Genomic DNA, 26,166 nt, shown 5'->3' on the forward strand with positions numbered 1-26,166 from the left:
TTGCAATGAGGGGCCCCAATTGAGGGGCCATAGATACAAGGTTAAATACAAGACATTTACAACAGGGAGCAGGAGAAACTTCCTCACAGAGTTGGGAGGAGGCTGTTGAATTATTTTCTGGGATTAGTGATTGAGCTGGTAATTATTTCAACATTCCAGATTATATACATTCCAGGAGATAAAATAAACCTGTGGACAAGGTAAGTAAATGTGGTTTGAATTCTTTGCTCCCATGTTGGAAGTTAAACACCAACAGAGTCTGTTTGAGACTAATGGCCAATTGTCATGCTGTAACTTTTGCTTATTTCTATACACCTGAAATAAAATGTACCAGCCTCTGCACTAGCTATAGGTCAACAGTAATAAAAGATCCCAAGATTTGCAGTGTCTGTAACAGCACCACAAAAGGATTCTTTCTGCAGTCCTATATAGTTAACATTCCACCTAGTTAACAATCTTCTAAAGAACTGCCACACTGTCACCAGTGCAGTATTACGCAGTGCAATATATCCTTGGTATCTGGTAGAATAATCCAGGACAGTATCTCTATTGCTGGTTTGAGCACCAAAGATTTTTTCTCTCGTGATGGCCTGAGTAGCCCTGAAAATTATATAGATAAATATATATGACTTGGATGTTTTGACTAAGGTCAAGCATCAGATCAAGCCCAAGATGGGGGTGCAATGCTTTGTTGTCAGTTTGGATCTTGCTTGTCTCTCTTATGGAGGACCATAAATTGGATTCAATTGGAATCGGAATTTGATTTTTGAAGCAAATATGGAATTGATTTGGGTCCACTTGGTTCACTCTAAATAACATCAAGAATGGAGTAAAAAATTACAATAAAAAAAAATAGAGAGCTATATTTCCATGTTTGCTGTTGATATTTAAGTTGGATGACACAATAAGTGTAGGCGTGAACAGAAATTTACCAAGGACTGTGGCAGATAGAGTTCATTCAGGCAAATTGTGATGCTTACTTTAAACCCAAGAAAGACAGATCAATATTTACTAAATGGTGGCAAGTTAAAAACTGTGGATGAGCATTGAGATATAGGGGCTCAAGTTAAGAAATCATCAAAAGCTAGTGGGGAGTCACGAAAGATGCTTTCAAAAAGTAATGGAACGTTGGCCTTTATTTCAAGAAGATTGGAATACAAAAGGGATAGTTGTAGAATTTTCTAGTTTGACCCTGAGTATTCAGTTCTGGGCACCTCACATCAGGAATAGTACACTGACCATGAAGGAAGTGCAATGCTGATTCACTAAAATGATACTGCAAATAGAAGGGTTAAATTGTAGAGGATTAACAGCTAATCCAAATGAGGTATTTTAAAATGACTACAGCATTTGATAGGGGAAAGAGGGGGTGGGGAACCAGAACAAAGGGACACATCCTTAAAATTAGAACTAAGCCATACAGATTTTTAAAATATATTTATTCTTTCAGTGGTGTGGACATCACTGGCTAGGCCAGCAGTTATTAACCTTTCCTAATTGCCTTCAAGACCGTCGCTGCAGTCTCATGTGGTATGGGTACACCTAGAGCGAGGGAGTTCCAGGATTTTGACCCAGCGACAGTGAAGGAATTATGATATAGTTCCAAGCCAGGATGCTGTGTGGCTTGAAGGGGAACTTGCAGGTGATGGTGGTCCCATGCATCTGCTACCCTTGTCCTTCTAGGTGGAACAGCATATGGGTTTGGAAGGTACTGTCAAAGGAGCCTTGGTGAGTTGCTGCTGTGAATCCTGTAAATGGTGCACACTGCTTCCACCGTATTGGTGGTGGGAGAAATAAGTGTTGCAGGTGATGGATGAGGTGCCAATCAAGTGGGATGTTTTGTCCTAGATGGTGTTGAACTTTGTGTTGTTGGAGCTGCACTTATCCAAGCAAGTGGAGAGCATTCCATCACAGTCCTGACACTTCGTAGATGGTGGTCAAGCCTTTAGGGAGTCGGTGCGTTACTCACCGCAGAATTCCCAATCTTTGACCTGCTATTGTAACCACATTTATATGGGTGATCCAGGTTAGTGTCTGGTCAATGGTAATCACCAAGATGTTGATAGGGAAACACATCACACAAAAGTAGGAAATCTGGATCTCTTTCCCCCCCCCAAAAAAATCAGTGACAATGGGCTCAATTGAAAATTTCAAAACCGAGATTGCTCGGATTTTTGTCAGGCAAGGGTATAAAGGGATATGAAAATAAGGTGGGTAAATTGAGTCAAGATACAGATCTGCATGACCTAAATGAATAGTGGAACAGGCTCAAGGGGCCAACTGCCTCTTGTTCCTATGTTCCCGAAATACTATCTGATGGTTGGTCATATGTTACAGTTCACTCGAGTCAGAATTACTGTGGCAAATGCATGCTGTAGTCTGGAGCTATGGAGAGGGTGAGAGAGGCTCCAATTTTCTTTCCGTTATAAGGCCAACAAGGAATCTCTCCGACCCTTACCACCTGCTATTGGCATGTGTTGGAAGAATTTCAGGTTGATCCACAATCTATTTGGCCATGTCATAAATAAACTTTTCGTGGTCATCAAGTAGGACTCAAAGCCAGAGCTTCTGACTTAGAGGCAGGGACACTACCCGCTGTGCCACAAGATACCATCTATCTAATTCTTATTGAGTGGAGCTTCATAATATTAGGGCATGAAAAGACAAAATATACGACTGGTGTTGAGCACACTAATGATCTTTCAATGCAGGAACTAAAATATTATATGATAACAAATGAGTTACTCAGACACTGACAGTTTTGCTCTCCCAATTAAAGCAAATCAAACAAAAATGTTGTGCCTATGAGGGGGATTTTGTAAGAAATCCTTTTGCCCATTGGATTGGAGAACTTCAAATCACAACATTGAACTCTGCCGACTAGCTGGTGGTGTTTATATTCACTGGAGGAAGGTTCTTCTGGGATAAGACTTTGAATTGTGGATGAATTTCAGGTACAAGCAGCAACTACATACTTTTAAAGTAACTGCATGTTTGTGACTTCAAGTTCTCTTGATGTCAGCACAGGTTTGCACAAATCAAGAATAAAAACAGATTACCTGTTCTCAAGGGTAATAGGATCGGGCAACAAACGTTGGTTTTACCAGTGACATCTATATGCTATGAATGAATTTTTTAAAAACCAAAATGCATTAATTTACAACCAATGATGTGGGGAGAAGTCAGTGTCTTGGAAAGGGTTTCCATGCCACTGGTGTTAAGTTGATCTCCAGCAAAAGCAGCATAAAATTTTAACTACACAACTCAAGACGTCATTTAACAGAAGAGTTAATGCAATTAAATTCTAGCCTCACATGCACTGTCATGCCTTTTGAAGGTAAAGTTACTGGAAAATCACATGCAAATCTGAAGCTGTCTGAACAGAAAAGCAGCCAGCATGGCAATGTTTAACAAGTCTTTGTGCAAAGCAAAATTCAAGAGCTTAAATCAACAGAAACCAGCACAGCAAGTTTTCAAATGTTCTAATTAAGTAATCTTCTGTATAGTGGGATGTACAGGTGACCTCTAAAACCTAATACATTAACCAAATTCTGCTTAATAAGTGAGGTTTGCGCCAAGGAGCAAAAGAAATCCACTAAATTCTTTTGAGGAGGTAGATACAAGTTAAAAGACAAAATTTGTCACTGTGCAGTTTTCAAAGTTAAGACGCACATGAAAGCACTTAACTGTTGAAAAGTTGGCTTTGAAAACAAGACAGGGAATCTGTCAATCAAAAACTGCTCAGTAGACACCCCAAACCATCTATACATTTAACACAGTGCATCTTCCATTAAATATAGCTGAAGCACCCAGCAATTACTGTCAGCTGCTTCTTTTAAAGACTTTTCCTATCAGATTCTATTGGAGTCAGCAAAAAAGCAATTAAACTCAGAAAATGCTGGAAATACTCAGCAGGTCTAGCAGCATCTGTGCAGAGAAATTGAGATAACATTTTTCAAGTCTGCAATCTTTCATGGGCAGGTTGCTGACCTGAAACATTAACTGCTTTTCTTTCTACAGATGCTCAGACTTGTGAAGTACTTCCAAATTTTCTGTTTTTATTTCAGATACCTGCAATTAAACACATCCGTCTAAAAGATGCTAACTACTTTGCAGCAGTTGCGCTACCCCGTGTCTCAGTTAAAAAACATATTTCGTGCTGAAAATATATGACCTCAGTGCCTCACCAGTAATTTAAAATCAGCACTGTCCTCAGTTTAAATGAACGGAATTCTAGAATTAGGTGCGTGCCTGGTCAGAACTGCACTCAGATCTTTTGTATTCCACGTCCCTTCATTCTGTACCAACCTATCACAGCTTCCAATTGGAAACAAAATAATTAGTTATAAGTAAAAATTTGTATCGTCCCCATGCTTCAGAACTTTTCTTCTCTTCATCCCTTTGCGGCTGTGACCTTCGCTAAATCAGCTTACACCAATCTCTAGGTCATAAACATTTTTCTGAGTCCTGTCCTTCAACTACTCATGCACTCCACCAGTGGCTCAACTGGCACATTTGTTACGAGGGCAACTCTTCAACCTCTTGGGGGCGATTCTCTGAGCCGGGAGACTCAAGCGGAGGCAGTGTAGCGGGCTCCTCACTGGGTGCCACAGCCTCCGCGAGTCTCCTGCCGCTGGATTTCTGGCGCTGTCAGCTCTGCATCAGAAATTGGCGCAGAGGTGTATAATTTATGGAAATGAGCATTCGTATCCGATTAGTGGGCCCGGAACTGACGTCTCTGGGCCCGCTAGCCTCTCCCACTCCGCCAGGAGTGTTTCACTCCAGCTGGGTTTATAATTGCTCTCCATTTGCAGGGAGTTGGCGGTCCAATCCAGCTGGAGTGAAGGGGGGGGGCCACCGAGGCCCCCCGGGAGGTCGGTGTAAGTGAGGGGATACCCCTTGGATATTTCCAGCTGGACAGTGCCAGCCTGGCCCTCTGGCACTGCCCAAGGGGCAAAGTGTCAATGCCCAGGGGCATCTTAGCACTGCCCACCAGGCATCAGGTAGTGTCAAGGGGGCAGGGCTAGGGGGAGAGGGAGAGCCCGCTGCCACTCTGTGGTGACAGAGGAAGGGAAACCAGCAATCGGGGTTGGCCCGGACATGTCCGGGGCCAGTGATTTGGGGGGGGTGTGGGTGTGTGCTCGCTCTGCAGGCCAGCGCGGGGCTACTGCGCATGCGCCAATCTCGACACTGACAGATCGGTGCAGCGCTATGCTGCCAGCCTCTCCACTGGTCCTGCCCACTGATTTTTAGCGTGATTCACACTAGGGCTCTCTGTGATACTCAGAGTGAAAGAGATTCATTTTGAAAATCCCACTGAAAAAAAACGCAGAATTTACTCCAGTTTTAATGCAAATTTGACAATTGTTTGGGGGAGAATCCCACCCCTTATTGTCTATAACATTCACTAAATAGCAATATAATGTTCAATTCCTCCTCTCTTCTGATGCAGTGTGTTTCTGGCATTTTTTGCTAAATTTCAGATTTCCAGCATCCACTTATGTTATGAAGTTTAGAATAGCCACGCAAGTTGAACATTACTGTAGCCATTTTCTAAACCACCAACGCACTGAATTGGATTCAGGCTAAAATTGTTAACTTTTTTTTCTTTTATTTCAATTCATTGTGGTTGCTTGCGAATCTCAATAAAACTAGTAAAGTGTTATCTTTGGAAGCCACATGATCCCAGGAAACAACTCAAGGGCTGCCTATTTAAATATATTTCTAAATTTAAGTTACTGAAGTTAGCAGTTTAAATATAAAAGTAGCAAACCACTAACTATCCTTGTATAATTAAAATGAAGCATCTCGGTGTTTGGTTTCTTACTGCATGGTTTAAAGCTCTCTAACTGTAAAGCGTTATGCACAGTGAAGTAAATATATATAAGAATGCTAAAGAACTACAAGTAAGGGCAAACATACCCCAAATTCACCTCTGATGTATTCTGGAGGAGAGCACAACAATATAACAAGAGAACATACTGATTCTCCCTCCCTCTTTTCCAAGTGATGTATGCTAGAAGCAATCTTTGTCGTCCAACATATGAAAGAATTAAGTGAGCCACTAAACAGCTGGTGCATTATAGGATTTGGCATCTTTTGGCCATACACTGCAAACTATTAAATCTCCTGGTCACGAATTCCCAGATACTACTTCTAACGCTGGCACTTAGCTGAGCCTATTTGCATTAAGTTGGCAGTAGTGGTGCTAGACAATGAGGAAATACAAAAGCAAATCGAACCAATGTATGTGGAACTGAAAACTCACTTTGATGTCAATGGTAAACTTTTTAAATGATTAGTTCTGGGATTTTCCAACTTCCACTGTGTACATGAAACTAGTCATGATGTGGAGATGCCGGCGTTGGACTGGGGTAAACACAGTAAGAGTTTTAACAACACCAGGTTAAAGCCCAACAGGTTTATTTGGTAGCAAATACCATTAGCTTTCGGAGCGCTGCTCCTTCGTCAGATGGAGTGGAAATCTGCTCTCAAACAGGGCACAGAGACACAAAATCAAGTTACAGAATACGGATTAGAATGCGAATCCCTGCAGCCAACCAAATCTTAAAGATACAGACAATGTGGGTGGAGGGAACATGAAGCACAGGTTAAAGAGATGTGTATTGTCTCCAGACAGGACAGCCCGCAAGTCCAGGAGGCAAGCTGTGGGGGTTACTGATAATGTGACATAAATCCAACATCCCGGTTTAGGCCGTCCTCATGTGTGCGGAACTTGGCTATCAGTTTCTGCTCAGCGACTCTGCGCTGTCATGTGTCGTGAAGGCAATTCCTCTTAGGATTGAATAAAGTCTATGGCATTGCAGCAACTTGTATTTACATAGCGTCTTTAATGTAGTAAAGCATCCAAAGGCAATTTAGGTGGTGGCGTAGTGGTAGTGTCACTGGACTGTATTCCAGAAACTCAGGCAATGCTCTGGGCACCTGAATTTGTATCTCATCGTGGCAGATGGTGAAATTTGAATTCAATAAAAATCTGGAATGAAAAGTCTAATATGACTCCAGGTCCACAGCAGTATGGTTGACTATTAAATGCCCTCTGAAATGGGCAAGAAATGCTGTCCCACATCCCATACCTGAATAAAACAAAAACTTCACAGAAGCAAGAAACAAAATCTGACACTCAGCCACATAGAGACATTAGGAAGGGTAATAAAAACATGAAGAAAATGGTAGCTTGTAAGGAATATTTTAAAGAGAAAAGAGGGAGAGGGGTTTTGGGAGGGATTTCTGGAACAGTTTAAGATATAACCACCAATGATGAACTAATTAAAAATCAAGATTGTTCAAGAAACTAGGATTAGAAGAGCTCAAATCTTGGTCAGTTACAAGTCTGTAGGAGGTTACAGCAATAGGGAGGGACAAAGCCTTGGAGGGATCTGAAAACAAGAACAAAAAATCTAAAAATTGGGACGTTACCAGCACGAGGGTCAATGTAGAGCAGTGAGCATAAGTTTAAGTAGAATTTTAGATGAGCTCAGTTTACAGAGGGTGGAAGATTGGAAGTTGCCAGGAGGGCATTACAACAGTTGAGTCCAAAGATAATAGAGGAATGAATAATAATTTCAGCTGCAGATGGACTGATGCAGGGCAGAGCAGCAATGTTACGGAGGTGAAAGTGTATAAAATGATGAAGGGGATAGATAGAGTGAACGTTCAAAGACTATTTCCTCGGGTGGATGGAGCTATTACAAGGGGGCATAACTATAGGGTTCGTGGTGGGAGATACAGGATGGATATCAGAGGTAGGTTCTTTACACAGAGAGTGGTTGGGGTGTGGAATGGACTGCCTGCAGTGATAGTGGAGTCAGACACTTTAGAAACATTTAAGCGGTTATTGGATAGGCACATGGAGCACACCAGGATGATAGGGAGTGGGATAGCTTGATCTTGGTTTCAGATAAAGCTCGGCACAACATCGTGGGCCGAAGGGCCTGTTCTGTGCTGTACTGTTCTATGTCTATGTCTATGAAAGTAGATGGTCATTGTGATGGTGGGGAAATGCGGTCAGAAGCTCATTTCAAGGTCAATCAGGATGTGAAGATTGCAATTGGTTCAATTCAGCCTCAGACAAATGCCAAAGTGAGGGATAGAGTTGGTGGCTGGAGAAGGGAGTTTGTGGTGGAGGCTGAAGACAAAGGCTTCAATCTTCCCAAAAGTTAATTGGAGAAAAATTCTGAACTGAATGGCAGATAAGTAACGTGATAAATTAAGAGGCAGAGGAGAGTTCAAGAGAGATGGTGGCAATGTAGAGTTGGGTGTTAGCAGCATACATGTGGAACCTGACATTTTGTTTTTGAAATCAAATAGTCTTATTTTGTTTCATTCTCCTATGAAGCGTCTTGAGATGTTTTACTACAATAAATGCTGCTCTGATAAGAAATAGGAAGGGGCCAAGAATAGATTAATTACAAATGATTCACTGGCAATGGCTAGATAAACAGGATTGGAACTAAGCAAACGCAGTCCCACCCAGCTGGAAGTCAGACAACAATTAGTCGCTTAAAACCCTCAATGATGCCTGTTACTATACACTCAACTATTCCAATACGCCTTTGGCAGATTTTCCACATTCTGCAAGACCATACAGAGTGGTGAAGAAGGCAAACAGCATGCTTGGTTTCATTGGTCAGAATATTGAATACAGGAGTTGGGACGTCTTGTTTAAGTTTTACAAGACATTGGTAAGGCCATACTTGGAATATTGTGTACAGTCCTGGTCACCCTATTATAGAAAGGATATTATTAAACTAGAAAGAGTGCAGAAAAGATTTACTAGGATGCTCCCGGGACTTGATAGTTTGAGTTATAAATAGAGGCTGAATAGACCGGGACTTTTTTCTCCGCAGCGTAGGGGCTTAGAGGTGATCTTATAGAAGTCTATGAAATAATGATCAGCTAGATAGTCAATATCTTTTCTCAAAGGTAGGGGTGTCTAAAACTAGAGGGCATAGGTTTAAGATAAGAGGGGAGGGATACAAAAGGGTCCAGAGGGGCAATTTTTTCCACACAGAAGGTGGAGAGTTTCTGGAACAAGCTGCCAGAGGTAGTAGTAGAAGCAGGTACAATTTTGGCTTTTAAAAAGCGATTCGACAGTTACATGGTTAAGGTGGGTACAGAGGGATATGGGCCAAACGCAGGCAATTGGGACTAGCTTAGTGGTTAAAAAAAAGGGGCGACATGGACAAGTTGGGCCAAAGAGCCCGTTTCCATGCTGTAAACCTCTATGACTATGACTCTATAATAGTCATGATGTGGAGATGCCGGCGTTGGACTGGGGTAAGCACAGTAAGAAGTCTCACAACACCAGGTTAAAGTCCAACAGGTTTATTTGGTAGCAAATACCATAAGCTTTCGGAGCACAGCTCCTTCGTCAGATGGAGTGGATATCTGTTCTCCAACAGTGCACAGACACAGAAATCAAGTTACAGAATACTAATTAGAATGCAAATCTCTACAGCCAGCCAGGTCTTAAAGGTACAGATAATGTGGGTGGAGGGAGCATTCAACCTGTGTTGATTGCTCCCTCCACCCACATTATCTGTACCTTTAAGACCTGGCTGGCTGTAGAGATTTGCATTCTAATTATTCTGTAACTTGATTTCTGCGTCTGTGCACTGTTGGAGAACAGATATCCACTCCATCTGACAAAGGAGCAGCGCTCCGAAAGCTTATGGTATTTGCTACCAAATAAACCTGTTGGACTTTAACCTGGTGTTGTGAAACTTCTTACTATGACTCTATAAGACATAGGAGCACAAGTAGGCCATTCCACCCAGAGTCTGCTCTGTCATTCAATGAGATCATGACTGATCTGATATAATCATAGGATATAAATAGGTTTCAGGTGAGAGGGAAGAGATACAAAAGTGTCCAGAGGGGCAATTTTTTCACAGAGGGTGGTGAGTGTCTGGAACAAGCTGCCAGAGGTAGTAGTAGAGGCGGGTACAATTTTGCCTTTTAAAAAGCATTTAGATTGTTACATGGATAAGATGGGCCAAATGCAGGCAATTGGGATTAGCTTAGGGGTTTAAAAAAAAAGGGGCGGCATGGACATGTTGGGCCGAAGGGCCTGTTTCCATGCTGTGAGCCTCTATGACTTTATGACTCTAATCCTTGACTCAACTTTCCCGCCTTGTCCCTATAACCCAGAACTCCTTTACTGATCAAAAATCAGTTTATCTCAGCCTCGACCCAGCCTCTCCAGCTCTCCGCAGTAAAAAAAATACCTTCTCATCTGTTTTAAATGAGCAGCCCTTTCTGAGATTATGCCCTCTGGTCCTATGCTCTCCCAGAAGCCTCCTGAGAATCCTATACATCTCAATAAGAGATTCTTCTAAACTTCAGTGAGCACAGGCCCACCTACTCAACCTCTCCTCATAAGAAAATCCCTCCATACTCAGGATGAACGTAGTGAAATGTCTCTGGACTCCTCCTTATTCTTCCTCAGATAAGGGGACCAAAACTGGTCACAGTTTTCCAGATGAGGCCTAGCTAGTGCTTTGTGTAGTCTTAGCATGGCTTCCCTATGTTTATACTGCATTCCGTTTGAAAAAAAAGCCCAACATTACATTTCCCTTCCCCATTACCTGCTGAACTTGCATTCTACCATCTGGTCATCCTAAACTCACAGCAAATCCCTGTTCCCCTATTACCTGTGTTCGCTGACTTACATTGGTTCCCAGTTCAATGACATTTTGATTTTAAAATTCTCATCCTTGTTTTCAAATCTCTCCATGATGTTCCTTTAGTTCTGGCCTCTTGTGCATTCTCAATTATAATTGCACCATCACTGGGACTGAAAGAGCTGTAGGCACAGCCACCAATCTCAGGAATTTCCTCCCTACACCTCTCCACCTCACTACTTCCCTTTCCTCCTTTAAGACACTGCTTAAAACCTCTTTGACCAAGCTTTTGTTAGTCTGACCTAATATCCACATCATAGTTTGTTTAAAATGTTACCTGTGAACTGCCTTGGGACAGTTCATTATGTTAAAAGCAGAGTGTAAACGTAAATATAAATTGTTGTCGTTGAAGGACGAAGGGGGATAGTTTACCAAAGTCAGAGTCACATCAACTATGGGTTCTCAACTGGGGTGCGCGAGAAAGTTTCAAGGGGTCCAAAAATGAGTAATAGAAACCATTGATTCATTCACTGCCTCATCACCACTCCTTCACTGCCACACTAAAGATAATGAACAAACTTCAAGTCACATTCAATAAGTAGAACACTTTGAATACATATTTAATTACCAAACTACTTTCTATACAAAAAAAACCTCATGTTAGAGAGTCCATGGATTTATTTCTAAACAATGGAGAAGCAAAAGGTTGAGAACCCAATTACAGGATGTAATTTGTGGCTTTAATCTGGACCATCTCAATGCTGCGGCAGGTTTTTTAGGAACCTGATAAAAGCAAAATACTGTGGATGTTGGAAATCTGACATAAAAACAGAAAACAGATCAGCCTGTCTATGTCGGAAGGCAGGAAAGGGAGATGGGTTGTCAGCAGTTCAGTGGGAATGGGATAAGGGAACAGGAGGTGGTTGTCATGGGCAAGATGATCTTAAAGAGGGCGTGAGATATGACAAGGAGGAAATCAACAAGGCACGTGATAGTGAGCCATGTTTCTATTCCCTAAAGCTCAAGGGTAGGGACACAGAACACGCAAACTAATGCTCTGCAGTTTGAACAACCTACAGAGTCCTTGCTTTTCACTGCTTTTGTTTTTTTAGAAGGACTAAAGCAGGTAAGTTTTAAATCATCACTAATCCAAAACAAATTTGTTGGGAGTTTTTTTAAAAAGATGTTACGAAGAAAATTAATAAAGGATGGACATAGTAGTGGACTTTCAGAATTTTGATTAAATCCCCCACAAGAGTTAATTAGCAAAATTAAAGCACATGGGATAGGGGGCAATATACCATCATGGATTGAGGATTGGCTAACAGGTAGGAAACAGAGTAGGAACAAACAGATCATTCTCACATTGGCAAGCTGTAACTAGTGGGGTACCATAAGGATCAGTACTTGGGGATCAAATTTAATATTTCCAAGCTTGCAGGTGATAAAAAGCTAGGTGGGAATGTGTGTTGTGAAGAAGATGTAAAGTAGCTACAGGAGGATTTGGATAGCCTTAGTCAGTGGGCAAGAGCACAGTAGATGCAATATGGAAAAATGTGAGGTAATCCATTTTGATAGAAGGAAAAAACGTGCAGAGTATTTCCTAAATGGTAAGAAATTAGAAAGTGCAGATGTACAAAGGGACTTATGTACCCTTATCCATAAGTCACTAAGGCTAATGGAATATTAACCTTTATCGCAAGAGAATTTGAGTACAGGAGTAGTGGGGGTCTTCTTCAATTGTATAGGAGCTTGGTTAGACCACACTTGGAGCACTATGTGCAGTTTTAGTCCCCTTACCTGAGAAAGGATATTATTGCCACAGACAGGGTGTAATGAAGGGGACTTGTGGGGATGACAGGACTGTCTTATGAAGAGAGATTGGGCAAACTAGGCCTACATTCTCTAGAGTTTCAAAGAATGAGATGATCCCACTGAAACCAACAAAATAGTTAAAAAGTAAGACAGGGTAGATGCCAGCAAGATATTTCCCTTGGTTGGAGAGTCTGGAACAAGGGAGCACAAGGATCAAGATGAGGAGACATTTCTTTACATAGGAGTTTTTGAATCTTTGGAATTCTCTACCCCAGAGGATTGCGGAAGCTCAGTCAGTGTGTATATTTAAAGCAGAGATTAACAACTTAAAAGGTTGTGGTATGACGCTAGTGTGCGTTTAAGAAATGTTTTTTTTAAAAATCATGTTCACTGGAATTTGTAAGCAGGCCTTTTGGTTTCCTTGTGACACCGGCTGCCTGCTTAGAAGTCCTTTCATTGCTGCTTCAATGGTTTAAATGGGGTTTATTTTCAATCTGGACCTCGTGCACTGCCTTGGAATTTACGGCTGGATGGCAGGTCATGTGTTTTGGACAGTTTTTAGTAAATTCAAGGTTTCACTTTCAGCTTGGCTGCTAACTGCTGTTTTAGTTCGGTGTTTGGACATCAGATTGAAAAGCAGCGTTTCTCTCTCTCCCTCTCCCTGGGATTGTGAATTCTGCTGAATAGCTGGAAGCAAGGCTTCTTGCCTTCCTGGAGTGGAAATTCTGCTGTTGGTGGTTTGCTAACTAGTAACGAGAGTCTCTCTCCCTGATGTTTTGGGAAATTGTTCTGACTTCAAGTGGGTGTGTGTGTGTGTGTGTATATCAAAGGGGCCGCTAGAAGCTACAAGGCTGGGAAGTCAGAGTTTCAATTCTAAAACCAAGAGGTTGAGTTCCAGCATCACGTGAGCATTCTTATTTGCTGTGTTAAACCTGTGGCAAGGGTTTTGTTTATGGGGACGTTTGTTTGATTGGAAATTGCATATATTGTCAAGGGTTATAAAATACCATGTTTTGTTCTTGTTTGTAATTGGTAAAAGTTACTGTTAATTTTCTTTTTAAACATGTTAACTGTATTCTTAAATAAACTTTGTTTGATAAAAGCTCCCTAGTGGGTCAGTTGAATCATCCTGAAGTGAAACATCTCATGCTTGCCCTAGCCAAATTCAAATTGCAAAACTTATGATCCAGGTGGACTTCATAAAACACTTTGGAGTTTCTGACCTGAATTATAACAATGGGGATAGTGGGTGTAAAAGACACTGATCAGCTCACGATCGCACTAAATGGCAGAGCCGACTCAATGGGCTGAATGGCCTAATCTGTCCCTATGTTCGTAAAGCACAATGGAACAACACAGCCTGGCCTTAGAACGGTCCATGGACAGTGACAAAAATCAAATCCTTGATTCAGAATTAAGCGATTGAAGGCAACTTGCAGAAAATTAAGTGAAATGAGCATCACTGGTTATTTTTCTTTCAGAAAAGCAGCTCCAAATTGAGTATCAGACTCTGACTGATATGGAGCGAAATTCAAAACATTAGTCTCCACTTTAGCAGAATTCCCTTTGGCTAGAAAGGTCAAGACAATAGCTTATTCGAGAGGTGCAGCAGCTTATTCTAAACCTCAGCCAGGACAACGGTTGAATCTTGGTGTCTTGAGAGAATGGTAGGGGAAACCAATGAGATCCATGTATCTGATGACTCAACAAAAAGTCTTACTGAAAAAGTACACATATGGGTGTTAGCCGAGTTCTATGCTACTGCAATCAAACTGTGAATCACTGCATCAGTACCCACCCGTGCACATTTATGGGAGGCTCCACAACTTGCCAGCTGGCTGAAAAAGTTTCCTCTCCGTTTTAAACAATACCAAAATTATTCAACTATACCGAGAATATTCTCTGCTAACTGGTAGTCAAGTGCCTATTAGACAGCTATTCCCAGGCCACAACTAACATCAGTGCCTAAAGCAAGAAAATATTTTTAAAACTACAAGCAACATTTGGCTGCAAATTGCTATTTAATATTCCTTACTTCAGCTGCAGAACACTGACTTATGGATCAATTTTTTATCCTCTCACAACGGGTTTCCTGGGGTATTGATGGACTGATTCTCAACATACACTTTCATAGCACCTCAATGATTAACTAGCCAACTAAAATTTTGTTTAAATGTCAGATTACAGGAGAAACACCCAAGATTATTGCTCAAAAGTATCTACTCAAGAACTAATTTCATCTCAAATTTGGGTGTCACACAAACTAAGGGGAAAACATGCATCAGAATTTTTTTGAAAATATAAAACCAGAAACATTTTTCTTTGACAATGAATATCGTGAGTAAAGAACAAGTGCAGTGGGTGGCCAAGTGAAATTAAAGAACAAAGGGATAATTAGGCACACAAATGTAAGATTTTAATATTTTATTTATTATTGGGGGGCACGGTAGCACAGTGGTTAGCACTGCTGCTTCACAGCTCCAGGGAGCTGGGTTTGATTCCCGGCTCGGGTCACTGTCTGTGTGGAGTTTGCACATTCTCCTCGTGTCTGCGTGGGTTTCCTCCGGGTGCTCCGGTTTCCTCCCACAGTCCAAAGATGTGCGGGTTAGGTTGATTGGCCATGCTAAAAATTGCCCCTTAGTGTCCTGGGATGCGTAGGTCAGAGGAATTAGTGGGTAAAATATGTAGGGATATGGGGGTAGGGCCTGGGTGGGATTGTGGTCGGTGCAGACTCGATGGGCCGAATGGCCTCTTTCTGTACTGTAGGGATTCTATGATTTGTAACTAAATAGAAAATTTACAGAAGTTGATGATCAGGGCCAGCAGACCTGAATACACAAATGGGTCAAAAGGTCAGGGAAGCAAAGGGTGAAGCAAAAGAGGCCGAGGAGCAAAGGTCAAGAGCAGGAAAGGGCAGGACTCAAAAATAAAGTCACTTCTAAAACTTAACTTATTCATCAGTCAGGCTGGACTGGGAGAAAGAAGCTGCTGAATGCATGAGAAATACAATTTAGAAAGCCAATTAACACATGGCAAGAATTAGCCAAAGGCAAGAAAAATAAGCTTAGATGTTGCAACACAAGCATGGCATTTACAATAAGTTATATGCAAGACTGTAATGCGTACATCAAAATAGATTTAATACAAGAACAAATGTTTATATTACATCTATGAACCTTGATACTTGCCCTGAATTGGGCATAATATTCAGCTTCTTATTTGAGTTGCAATCTAATATAATTCGGAAGTGAAGTGACATTATAGGGAGTGGGGTAGTTGGAATATGGCAAGTGATTCAGTCCTCTTTTTAAAGTCACATATCTGGTCTTTTACATGATAATTGATATCAGGTATAACCATAATATAAATATATTTATACATAAACACTTATGTAAAGTGTACTGAGCAATTTGAAATGGAAAGTTGTCAGTCAGTGCATACAGTGGTTGGATTTACCACATATAAATATAACAATATACATCAAACACAGTTACCGTTCAAAGCATTTAGATTGTAAACAATCAGACAATTAAATACAAGATACATCATCATACATCAGAGGAGTCAATATAAATCAGGCCCTGAATTTTAATTTGATATTGGAATTATCAAAGAGGACTCAGGGAGTTCAGTTTAACAACTCATGGCATCATTTCTGACAGTGGGAGTACTCTCTCACTACTGCACTGAAATGTTAGTCTAGGTCTGGTGCTCAAGTTTCCTGGGGCGGGGCAGGGCTACAGGGAGAAGACTTGAACATATGACCTTCTGACGCAGACAAAAGTACCTCCATCGAGGCAAAGCTGACACCAACAAAAGTCGAACAGGACCAAATAAATTCTACTGTGCTCAACTTATGGCCAGTAAACCTCTATGACCAGAGTCATAGAGGTTTACAGCATGTAACTGTCTAAACGCCTTTTAAAAGACAACATTGTACCCGCCTGTACTACTACCTCTAGCAGCTTGTTCCAGACGCTCACTCTGAAAAAATTGCCCCTCTGGACCTTTTTGCATCTCTCCCCTCTTACCTTAAACCTATGCCCTCTAGTTTTAGACTCCCCTACTTTTGGGAAAAGATATTGACTATCTAGCTGATCTATGCCCCTCATTATTTTATAGACCTCCAAGATCACCCTAAGCCTCCTACGCTCCAGAGAAAAAAGTCCCAGTCTATCCAGCCTCTCCTTATAACTCAAACCATCAAGTAGCATCCTAGTAAATCTTTTCCACACTCTTTCTAGTTTAATAATATCCTTTCTATAATAGGCTGACCAGAACTGTACACAGTATTCCAAGTGTGGCCTTACCAATATATTGTACAACTTCAACCAGTCCCAACTCCTGTATTCAATGTTCTGACCAATGAAACCAAGCATGCTGAATGCCTTCTTCACCACTCTGTCCACCTGCGACTCCACTTTCAAGAAGTTTTAAACCTGTACCCCTAGATCTCTTTGTTCTATAACTCTCCCCAATGCCCATTAACTGAGTATGTCCTGCCCTGGTTCGATTGACCAAAATGCATCACCTCGCATTTATCTACATTAAACTCCATCTGCCTATCGTCAGCCCATTGGCCCAATTGATCAAGATCCCATTGCAATCCTAGATAACCTTCTTCACTGTCCTCTATGCCACCAATCTTGGTGTCAACTGCAAACTAACCATCCCTACTAAATTCTCATCCAAATCATTAATATAAATGACAAATAACAGTGGACCCAGCACCGATCCCTGAGGCACACTACTGGTCACAGACCTCCAGTTTGAAAAACCCTCTACACCTACCCTCTGTCTTCTGTCATCAAGCCAATCTTGTATCCATTTGACTACCTCAATCCCATGAGATTTAACCTTATGCAACAATCTACCATGTGGTAGCTTGCTAAAGTCCATGTAGACAACATCAACTGCACTGCCCTCATCTACCTTCTTGATTATTTCTGTCTAATGTGAGAGTGCCACCTCAGCTTGTGGGTTATCTAGTTCTCATTCATTATGTGTAAATTCAGGCAGCTTAAAAGACAGACAGAGAGACTACACTTCGAACATGGCATTTTACCTGAAATCATGCTAGGTACAGTTAATTATATACTGTTTATCTCATACAAGTATTGGTAGGTAGGGCAAACAATTAGACATCAGTAAAATGCCATGGTACTATTTGCATGATTAACATTTGCCGTCCAAATGAAAATTAACAGAAAGCACTTATTTTGGTTAGATGTCATTTACGAGTTTTGTTTAAAGTCTATCCAAACACATTCATTATTGAGCCTAGAGAGGCAAACAACAATTATTGCTTAGTGTTAATTACCCCAGGATTAAGATTTAAACACATTACGTGGAATGGAATCACATGTAGACCAAGGAGAGATGACAGGTTTGCTTCCCTGAAGGACATTAATGGAAGATTATTTTTTTTAATAAACTGCAGTTTTCATGGATAAATGTTACTACATGATAACTCCCAACAGCAGGACTATTTACTCGATATCTGACTGACTGCAAACCCAAATACTTACTAAACACCACCCCTCACTGTAGTGGTGCCCTACAAGGATCAGTGTTGGAGCATCAACGATTAATCATATTCATAATAGAATGTCACATACCCACATTTGCTGATGACACAAAGGTAAGTTTAAGTTTACTTATTAGTGTCACAAGTAAGCTTACATTAACACTGCAATGAAATTACTGTGAAAATCCTCTAGTCGTCACACTCCGGCACCTGTTCGGGTACACTAAGGGAGAATTTAGCATGGCCAATGCACCTAACCAGCACGTATTTCGGACTGTGGGAGGAAACTGGAGCATGGAGAGGAAACCCACACAGACACAGGGAGAATGTACTGACTTCGCACAGACAGTGACCTAAGCCGGGAATCGAACCTAGGTCCCTGGCGCCATGAGGCAGCAGTGCTAACCACTGTGCCACTATGGTATGCAGCATTTAGTGGTGCATAACATTATGAAGTGATATTGATAGATGAAATGAACACACAAAATTTGGCAAATGACTTTGAACGTAGGCAAATGTGATGTCATCCACTTTGGTCCTAAAAGGGACAAAACAGTTCACTTGCAAAATTTAAATATTGAAAAGCTAAAAACAGTGGGGATCCAAAGAGACTTAGGGGCCCAGGTACACAGATAATTAAAAATCAGGAACAGGTACAGAAAATAAATCAAAAAGTCTTATGGCATGCTGGCTTTTATATCCAGAAGGTTAATATATAGGGGCAGCACAGTGGTACAGTGTTTAACACTGCTGCCTCACAGCGTCAGAAACCCTGCTTCAATTCCAACCTCAGGTCACTGTCTGTATGGAATTTGCACATTCTCCCAGTGTCTACGTGGCTTTCCTCCAGATGCTTCTGTTTCCTCCCACAGTCCAAAGATGTACAGGTTAGGTTGACTGGCCATGTGAAATTGACCCTAGTGTCAGGGGATTAGCAGGGTAAATATGTGGGATTACGGGAGTAGGGCCTGGGTGGGATTGTGGTCAGTGCAGACTCAATGGGATGAATGGCCTCCTTCTACACTGTAGGGATTCTATGATAAGTGGGGTAGAAGTTCAGTTAAACAAAGCTCTGGTTAGACCACATCTGGAATACTCTGAGCAGTCCTGGGCACCACACCTGACAAAGAATACATTAGTCTTGGAGGAGTGTAGTGTAGGCTTACGAGAATGATACCTGACTGCAAAGGTTAAATTACAAGGAAAGATGTTAAATTCCCCAGAAATTAGAAAGTTAAGGGGTGATTTGATCAAAGTTTTCATGATATTAGAGGCAACAAATACAGTAGATGGAGAGAAACCATTTTTACTTGTTGCAAAGGGTTGGAGTGAAATTAGGATACACTTCACACAGAGTGGCAGAAATTCAGATCACTCTTTGCAAATGGAAATTGGAGTTAGATCAATTGAAAATTGTAATCTTCAAAGCGGAGATTGACAGATTTTGTTAACGAAGGGTATTAAGGGATATGTCGCAGACGGAGTTAGGATGCAGAGCATCCATGATCTCAGTGAATGGCAAAACAGGTTCAAGGCATTGAATGGCCACCTCCTGCTCAGGAATCTGTCCAGGTATTTCCCAATACTGTATTTACTGCTCAGGGTACATTTTCTGCTACAAGGAGGAGACCAAACTCCATTCAGTCCACTCACGGGACCCCAAGCTTCTGACCACCAGTCATTCAAATTCTTCACCTTGGTCCCACTCAGACCTTTCTGTCTTCATTGCTCCAGTGAAACTCAACACAAAGTTGAGGAACAACACCTCATCAGGAACGACACCTCATATTTTAATTAAGTATTCATTTTAGATTGTTACCCCTGCCCCCATCTGGATTCAATTTTCTTGATGTGGAGATGCCAGCGTTGGACTGGGGTGAACACAGTAAGAGTTTTAACACCAGGTTAAAGTCCAACACGTTTATTTGGTAGCAAATACCAAAGCGCCGCTCCCTCGTCAGATGGAGTGGAAATGTGCATTTCCACTTTTCCACTCCATCTGACGAAGGAGCAGCGCTCCGAAAGCTAATGGTATTTGCTACCGAATAAACCTGTTGGACTTTGACCTGGTGTTGTTAAAACTCTTACTGTGTTCAATTTTCTTTGCAGGTTTGGTTTTTCCTCAATTTTTTTATTGCCATTACTTTGTCAACATTTCTTCTAGTCAAATCTTTCCTTTCCCTATGACTGTCCCATTACCTTTGGCTTTCCATCACAAAACCCTGCTTTAATTGCTCATGCCTTCCACCTGAGGACAGACTTTTTCTGCCACCCTTCCTCCTGTTTAAACATTTCTAACTTTTTCCAGTTCTGATAGAACCTCAAACATTGACTCTGTTTCTCTCTCCACAGATTCTCCCAGATCTGCTCAATAGTCCCAGCATCTTGTTTGGGTTTACCTGATGAAGGTGGTCTTGCCGGTGGAGTACTGCCCAATGAGTAGCACCATGGGTTTGTTCTCGAAGTCGGCCTGCTCCAGGGCGGGCGAGTGGAAGTGATGGAACTGATAGTAATCCTCCAGCGGCTGCAGTCGCTTGTTGTACAGGGAGCGCAGCCCCTCCGACACCGTGTTATACACCATCGAGTCCTTCCCTCGGGCCTCAGGCCCGGCCAGCCAGCTGAACATGTTGCTCTCAACCCGTGGCTCGATCACACTCTGAATGACTAAGCGGCCGGACCGCCCGCTCTGCGTCACAAAACGCCCGCCGCGAGCTCCGCCCCCGAGCCCCGCCCCCGCCGCGAGCGCCCCCTGAGCCCCGCCCCCGCCGCGATCCCCACTCCGAGCCCCGCCCCCGCCGCGATCCCCACTCCGAGCCCCGCCCCCGCCGCGATCCCCGCCCCCGCCACGAGCCCCGCCCCCGCCGCGAGCGCCCCCCGAGCCCCGCCCCCGCCGCGATCCCCACTCCGAGCCCCGCCCCCGCCGCGATCCCCACTGCGAGCCCCGCCCCCGCCGCGATCCCCACTCCGAGCCCCGCCCCCGCCGCGATCCCCGCCCCCGCCACGAGCCCCGCCCCCCCGCCGAGCCCCGCCCCCCCACGATCCCCACTCCGAGCCCCGCCCCGAGCGCCACCTCCGCCGCGCGCCTCGCCGCGCTGCCTAATGGGGGTTGTAGTTTCGAGCTCTTTCTTCGCAGCCAATGCGCAGAATCAGATTGTCCGGCGCGGGAGCGAGAGACAGCAGCGGGAGGCGTGGGCTTTGGGAATGGTTGTGTTGGGGAGGCGGGAAGAGGCTTGGGAGCAGGTGAGGAGAGAAGGAATGCAGGGACTGGGGAGAGGGATGTGAGGGGAGAAGTGTGTGGTGGATTTGAATTTGATTTAATTTAGCATTGTCAGATGTATTGAGATACAGTGAAAAATATTGTTTCCTACCCGCTGTACAGACAAAGCATACCGTTCATAGAGGGCACAGTGGTTAGCACTGCTGCCTCACAGCCCTGATGTGGAGATGCCGGCATTGGACTGGGGTAAACACAGTAAGAGTTTTAACAACACCAGGTTAAAGTCCAACAGGTTTATTTGCTACCAAATAAACCCGTTGGACTTCAACCTGGTGTTGTTAAAACTCTTACTGTCTCACAGTACCAGAGACCTGGGTTCGATTCACGAATTGGGCCACTGTGTGGAGTTTGCACATTCTCCCCATGTCTGCGTGGGTTTCATCTGGGTGCTCTGGTTTCCTCCCACAGCCCAAAGACGTGTGGGTTAGGCAGATAGGCCATTCCAAATTGCCCCTTAGTGTCAGGGGGACTAACTAGGGTAAATATATAGGGTTATGGGATTAGGGCCTGATTGGGATTAGGGCCTGGGTGGGATTGGGATTAGGGCCTGGGTGGGATTGGGATTAGGGCCTGGGTGGGATTGTGGTCGGTGCAGACTCGATGGGCCGAATGGCCTCCTTCTGCATCGTAGGATTTTATGATACTTCTATGATTCTATGTAGGAGAGAGGACAGGAGAGCCTGCAGAATGTAATGTTACAGTCATAGCTAAGATGCAGAGAAAGATCATCTTAACGTATGGTAGGTCCATTCATAAGTCTGATGGCAGCAGGGAAGAAGCTGTCCTTGAGTCAATAGGCACATGATCTCAGACTTCTGTATCGTTTTCCTGACGGAAGAAGGTGGAAAAGAGTTTGTCCGGGGTGTGTGAAGTCCTTAATTATGCTGGCTGCTTTTCCGAGGCAGAGGATAGTGTAGACGGGGTCAATGGATGGAAGTTGGTTTGCATGATGGACTGGGCTACATTCACAACCCTTTGTAGTTTCTTGCAGTCTTGGCAGGAGCAGGAGCCTGTTGTGATATATCCGGAAAGGATGGTTCCTATGGTGCAAGCGTTAAAACTGGTGAGAGTTGTAGCAGATATGTCGAATTTCCTTAGCCTCCTGAGAAAGTAGAGGCATTCTTAATTAAAGCATCAGCATGGAGGGACCAGGACAGGTTGTTGGTGATCTGGACGCCTAGAAACTTGAAGATCTCGAGCATTTCCACTTCATCACCTTTGATGTAGACGGGCATATCCTCTACTTCATTTCCTGAAGTCGATGACTATATTGTTCATTTCACAGACATTGAGGAAGAGATTATTGTCGTTGCACCATTTAATCAGATTCACTATCTCTTTACTGTACTCTGTCTCATCATCGTTTGAGATCTGACCCATTACGGTAGTGTCATCAGCAAACTTGAAAATGGAGTTGGAGCGGAATTTGGCGACACAGTCATGTGTATAAGGAGTATAGTAAGGGGGTGAGGACACAGCCTTGCAGGGCACCAGTGTTGAGGATAATTGTGGAGAAGGTGTCATCTATCCTTACTGATTGTGGTCTGTGGGTTAGGATGTTTAGGATCCAGTCACAGAGGGGAAACGTCGAGCCTGAGGCCACAGAGTTTTGTCAATCAATCTGCTCTTATCTCAACCCATTACGGACCATTCCTTTTGTTGTTCATTGGCAGCCTTTTGTCTTGTAAGACGATGGTTTGCACATTGGTGGTCAACTCTGTGTTTAGCCTCATCTGCTGTGGCTCAGGAACCTCACTATGACATGACAGTCTCTGTGATATTTGCTGCAGAGGAAGGTCTATATTAGAAATCATAGAAACCCTACAGTGCAGAAGGAAGCCATTCGGCCCATCGAGTCTGCACCGACCACAATCCCACCCAGGCCCTACCTCCACATATTTACCCACTAATCCCTCTAACCTACGCATCCCAGGACTCTAAGGGGCAATTTTTAACCTGGCCAATCAACCTAACCCGCACATCTTTGGACTATGGCCAAATATTGGCCTCATTTTCTCTGGGCTTTCTTCTTGGCCAACCGAGCTTTCCTCTTTGAATACCTATCCAAACAGTCAGCCTCCAGAGGTCACAGCCATTGGCAACTGTCTCCCAGTTGTCACAGTCAATGTCTGCCAATTGCTTATCTCACTTGCAGATGATCTTGTAGTGGAGGTATAGATGCCCAGCAGGTGATGACTCGGTGGCCAGTTCACCATGGAGAGGTTTTTGTGTATATGGCCATCATCCAGCTGGTGTACTTGGCTGAACCTGCTCTAATGTCATTGGCTTAGCAACAAGTGTATGCTTATGGAATTGGCGCACTCCAGGATATCTGTGTTGGTGACTTTGTCCTACCAAGAAATGCTGAGGAAACATCTGAGACTGCAAGGTGGAAACTGTTCAGCTTTTTCTGCAACTTACATACAGTGTGTTGTCCAGATCTCACTACTGTAGACACAGGCTTCATAGACTCTCAGTTTGGTGTTTTAAGTCTGTTTGCTGTTCCACAATATCTTACTCAGCTTGGGCAGAACAGCTGCAGCTTTTGCAATGCATGTGTCAATGCTGATGGATGGAGGTATATCAAGATCCTGGACAATGTTTGTCTTCCTTGTGCTGACGGTCAAACTGAACTCTTTGAAGATTTTAAAAGTTTATTTATTAGTGTCACGAGTAGGCTTACATTAACATTGCAATGAAGTTACTGTGAAAATCCTACATGCCTAAGACAGTCTGTCCATTTGCGCTGAAGTTGTTCCTCAGTATGGAATACTGGTGCGGCAGAGTAAACCAACTCTCTGAGGATTTAGCACAACCTTATCTTGAATCTCAGGCAAGCAAGGCTGAACAGCTTCCTGTCTGTTCTGGTATGTAAATGTACAACCTCAAGATGACCTGAAGGCATATAGCAGCAGCAAAGAGAAATATTTCCCAAAAAGTGTCAGTGCCAGAACACAACCCTATATGACCCCACCAAGGGTTCCAACGTTGCCCAGTCATAGCTCACCTTACCCACCATGTTGTTATGGAAAGAGTTCACATGAGCAGCTTCGGTGGCAGCCAATTTTCTCCAGCAGCTTAAAAATACTGCCTCTGCTCATGTGGCTGACTGAATGCCTTGGTGAAATCGATTAAGGCAATGTATAGTGGTCTCCAATGATAATGCACTTCTCTTGCAGTTATCAGTCTAAAAAGATCATGTCAATTTGTAAATCTTCCAGTTCTGAAATCATGTTGGAACTTGGGGCAAATGTGTTCAGCCAGGATCTGCAGTCTGACAAGAGCAACACAGGTAAATACTTTCCCACAATGTTTGGCATGGATAAGTCTTGATAGTTTTTGAAGTTGCTGACAGGGTCACAATCTTCATATCACATATTCTGGGGCACTGCCCCTTCCCTCCAGCAGAGACAGAGAAGTTTATGCAGATGCTGCAGGAGTTCCAGTTTCCTGTGCTTGATGAGTTCAGGCAGCATAGCGTCAGCACCATGGCAAGTGAGTCAGGGGCTTTGTTAAGCTCCTCCACTGCGAGTTCATTATCCAGTTCTGCAGGCTTTTTATGGAGCTCCCTCAATGATCATGTTCTCTCCAGACTACAACTCGAATGTTCCACCCGCCTTTCCAATTGTTCATTGCAGTCACTGTTGACCTCCCCGCCTTTGTTTTCAACAGAGCAATTTTCTTTCCTTTTGGACTTCTTGATCCCCTCAAATGCTCCTAGCATTCCCTGTGTCAAAGCACATCTAGATATTCTGGCAAAATTGTAACCAGTAGTCATTGGCGCAGCACCTCAGCAATCTATTGGACTTTACTTTGAACACCTTTTAGTGCATTCGGAGTCTTCTTCCTCAGGTCTCACATATAATTAATGAGAACGGGTCACTTTGCTGCAATTACAGGTTCTGTCACAGTAATCTTGGCCTTAAACCATTCAGCATTTTTCTACTCTTGCTTCTCATATGTTGAGAGTGCAGTATTTTAGGTGGTGTCTCAGAGTATGTTCCATTTTGCTCCTGCACTCAGTGTGAGGGCCTATTCAATCGAATTCAGAAGCAGTTGCCTTTTATAAAAGCAAAATACTGCGGAATCGAAAACAAAAACAGAAAATACTAGAAAATCTCAGCAGCTCTGACAGCCTCTTTGGAGAGAGAATAGAGCCAACGTTTTGAGTCTGGATGACCCTTCGTCAGAGCTAAGAGCAACAGAATCTCTCCCATGGTATCCAAAAGGCAGTAGAACTATTCACCTATGGCTAGGAGTTTTGTGTATGAGTGCTGGGGTGTGTCCACATGTCAGTTTGCCAGTAGAATGGTAGCCAAAACCCCTCCCAGTTCCTCTGGAGCTTTAGCCTGGAGCCTCAAGGGATCCAGTTTCTATTTGTCACCTGGAAGCATAACAGAGGATTTGCCAACAGTTTTTCCATGTACATACATTAATTTACCTGGATTAGAGTTTACAGAACATAATTTTTAAGTTTGCAGATGATGTGAAACTTGGAAATATTGAGTAAACAATGAGGAGAATATTCAGGAGAACATAGTCAGGTGGGTAAACTGGGTGGACAAACGGCTGATGAAATTTAATGCAGAGAAGTGTGAAATGATACATTTTGGCAGGAAGAATGAGAGGCAACAGGAAATACAATTTTAATGGGGTTGCAGGAACAATACACAAATATCTACATAAATCATTGAAGATGGCAGTAAAAGATGAGAAATCTGTTGTAAAAAAAGCAGAGGCGATGTTTGCCTTTAATAGAGTACAAGAGCAAGGATGTTATAAATTGTTATAAAACACTGGTTAGCTTTCTGATGGAGTGCTGAGTTCAGTTCTGGGCACCATACTTTCACAAGTCTTTGGCGATGATGTACAGGAGATTCACTAGAATGGTGCCAGGGATG

General features: G+C 43.0%; 1 protein-coding gene across 1 annotated transcript in view; it reads right to left on the reverse strand.

Annotated features, from left to right (window-relative positions):
• The window catches only part of LOC144507023 (EH domain-containing protein 1-like), a 75,109-nt gene extending 54,411 nt beyond the window's left edge, over positions 1-20,698 (reverse strand). The window contains exon 1 of the mRNA XM_078233573.1: positions 20,388-20,698. Within this exon, the coding sequence (XP_078089699.1) occupies positions 20,388-20,614 (227 nt within the window). The 5' untranslated portion in view covers positions 20,615-20,698. The remainder of the gene's footprint in view (positions 1-20,387) is intronic.
• Positions 20,699-26,166: the final 5,468 nt, after the last annotated feature.

The sequence above is a fragment of the Mustelus asterias genome, chromosome 18 (genome assembly GCF_964213995.1).
Source record: "Mustelus asterias chromosome 18, sMusAst1.hap1.1, whole genome shotgun sequence".
Taxonomy (NCBI): domain Eukaryota; kingdom Metazoa; phylum Chordata; class Chondrichthyes; order Carcharhiniformes; family Triakidae; genus Mustelus; species Mustelus asterias.